Source organism: Mustela nigripes, chromosome 8, assembly GCF_022355385.1.
Source record: "Mustela nigripes isolate SB6536 chromosome 8, MUSNIG.SB6536, whole genome shotgun sequence".
Taxonomy (NCBI): Eukaryota; Metazoa; Chordata; class Mammalia; order Carnivora; family Mustelidae; genus Mustela; species Mustela nigripes.
In genome coordinates this window covers 76,208,327-76,210,741 of record NC_081564.1, presented here as the reverse complement: position 1 = coordinate 76,210,741, position 2,415 = coordinate 76,208,327, and the positions used below count along the sequence as shown (strand labels likewise).

The 2,415-nt window shown below is 47.1% G+C and overlaps 1 protein-coding gene across 1 annotated transcript; it reads left to right on the top strand.

The window, feature by feature from the left end:
* Nucleotides 1-615: 615 nt before the first annotated feature.
* MC4R (melanocortin 4 receptor) lies at nucleotides 616-2,140 on the top strand. Its single transcript, XM_059410071.1, has one exon. The coding sequence runs from the start codon at nucleotides 977-979 to the stop codon at nucleotides 1,973-1,975; it is 999 nt and encodes a 332-aa protein (XP_059266054.1). The 5' UTR covers nucleotides 616-976; the 3' UTR covers nucleotides 1,976-2,140.
* Nucleotides 2,141-2,415: the final 275 nt, after the last annotated feature.

Below are 2,415 nucleotides of genomic sequence, written 5' to 3'. Positions count from 1 at the left end.
CCTACAGGAGTTCCCCATTGGGAGCACCATGTACCTGTCTCATCAACCATCTCCTCCCTGTGTTTCAGGTATTTTAAATTGAAGCATCGGTTCATGGATTCTTAATTCAAAGCAATTGAGAGGAAACAAATTCAAAATCCTGACGACAAAGGCAGTGTACCTATTTCAGGAACATCCGCGCCCAGGCAGGGACACACACACACACACACACACACACACACACACACACACACACGTGTCTCTCTTTGAAGCAGGAATAAACCCGGGGTGGCTGGCTTTGGTGACATCAAAGAACGGCCTCTAGGGAGCAAGTCGTTTCCCTTGAAAACTTGACAAGGAAAATCCAGTCTCTGTCCTGCCAGCTTCCCGGCTCCGCACGCTTCTGCGTCTGATTCGGTGTTGCCCTGCAGTTTGTATCTCCGAACATCACCGGTGCCTCACAGACTTCCAGCGCATCTGGATTGGCTGGGGGGGAAGCAGAGGAGGAGCCACTCGGAGCATTTTTTTTCCCCTCACACACCATAAAATCAGCAGCAGCTACTAACACTCAAAGCAACGCTTCAGGTTGGAACGAAGACCTCGGAGAGGCAGCCCACGTGAACACGTGCACGCGGATTCAGCTCCTAGTGGCACAGCAGCTACTAGGAGCATGATTTATAAAGGATCCGACTGAATGCTTAAGACTAAAGTTAAGGTGGGTGTGAGGACAAAAAAGGAAAGAGCAGACTCTTGGAACTGAGAATGAGCATCTCGGAAGCCTAAGCTTTGAAAGTGCAGGGACTCAGAGCTGTCCCGGGAAGGCAGGAAAAGCTCCGTTTCCAGCCTTTGGAGCATGTGACACTGACTTACAACGGGCATGCCAGTTTCAGCCTCAGAACTTTCCGTCCGACAAAGACGTGGAGAAAATCCCTGAGGCTACCTGACCCGAGAGAGATCGAAGCAGTGTCCGGAGGGATCTGCACCCACTCGGGGCACGATGAACTCCACTGTCCACCACGGCATGCACACTTCTCTCCACTTCTGGAACCGCAGCACCTACGGACAGCACGCCAACGCCAGTGAGTCCCTTGGCAAAGGCTACTCTGATGGAGGGTGCTATGAGCAACTTTTTGTCTCCCCCGAGGTGTTTGTGACTCTGGGGGTCATAAGCTTGTTGGAGAATATTCTGGTGATCGTGGCAATAGCCAAGAACAAGAATCTGCATTCACCCATGTACTTTTTCATCTGTAGCCTGGCTGTGGCTGATATGTTGGTGAGCGTCTCCAACGGCTCAGAAACCATTGTCATCACCCTGTTAAACAGCACGGATACGGACGCACAGAGTTTCACCGTGAATATTGATAATGTCATTGACTCGGTGATCTGTAGCTCCTTGCTTGCATCGATTTGCAGCCTGCTTTCCATTGCAGTGGACAGGTACTTTACCATCTTTTATGCTCTCCAGTACCATAACATCATGACGGTTAGGCGGGTTGGGATCATTATAAGTTGTATCTGGGCGGCCTGCACGGTCTCGGGCATTCTGTTCATCATCTACTCGGACAGCAGTGCTGTTATCATCTGTCTCATCACCATGTTCTTCACCATGTTGGCTCTCATGGCTTCTCTCTATGTCCACATGTTCCTCATGGCCAGACTGCACATTAAGAGAATCGCGGTCCTCCCAGGCTCTGGCGCCATCCGCCAAGGGGCCAACATGAAGGGTGCAATCACCCTGACCATACTGATTGGAGTCTTTGTTGTCTGCTGGGCCCCCTTCTTCCTCCACTTAATATTCTACATCTCTTGTCCTCAGAACCCATACTGTGTGTGTTTCATGTCTCATTTTAACTTGTATCTCATCCTGATCATGTGTAATTCCATCATCGACCCTCTAATTTATGCACTCCGGAGCCAAGAACTGAGGAAAACCTTCAAAGAGATCATCTGCTGCTATCCCCTAGGCGGGCTTTGTGATTTGTCTAGCAGATATTAAATGGGGACAGAGGAGGTACTAAAACCATGCATCAGAGACTTCTTCACTCTCCCACAACCTGAACAATGTGTTTCAACAACAGCTGCTTCTTCTGTGTAAGGCATGAGTTGAGAAAAATCTATTGCCTAAATTTAAGTTTATTATGTTTTCATATGAAAAAAGAAATGCCAAGTCTCTGTTCATTTCTAATGTCATGCTACTTTTTGGCTTACAGTGTTAATGCATTTAGAGGTTGTAGGCACTATGAATTTTTGGAAAAGAGAAAAGCTCTTATTAAAAGCATAACAATGTTTCTTGTTATTCACAAGGATTTGACACTTTGCTTATTTTAGGAACATAGAAAATCACAGAATCATTAAATATCGTCTAATAAGTGGCTTATGATATTGCACTATAGAACACTAACATGTAGAAATTTGATTGTAGCACTTGGGGGGAAT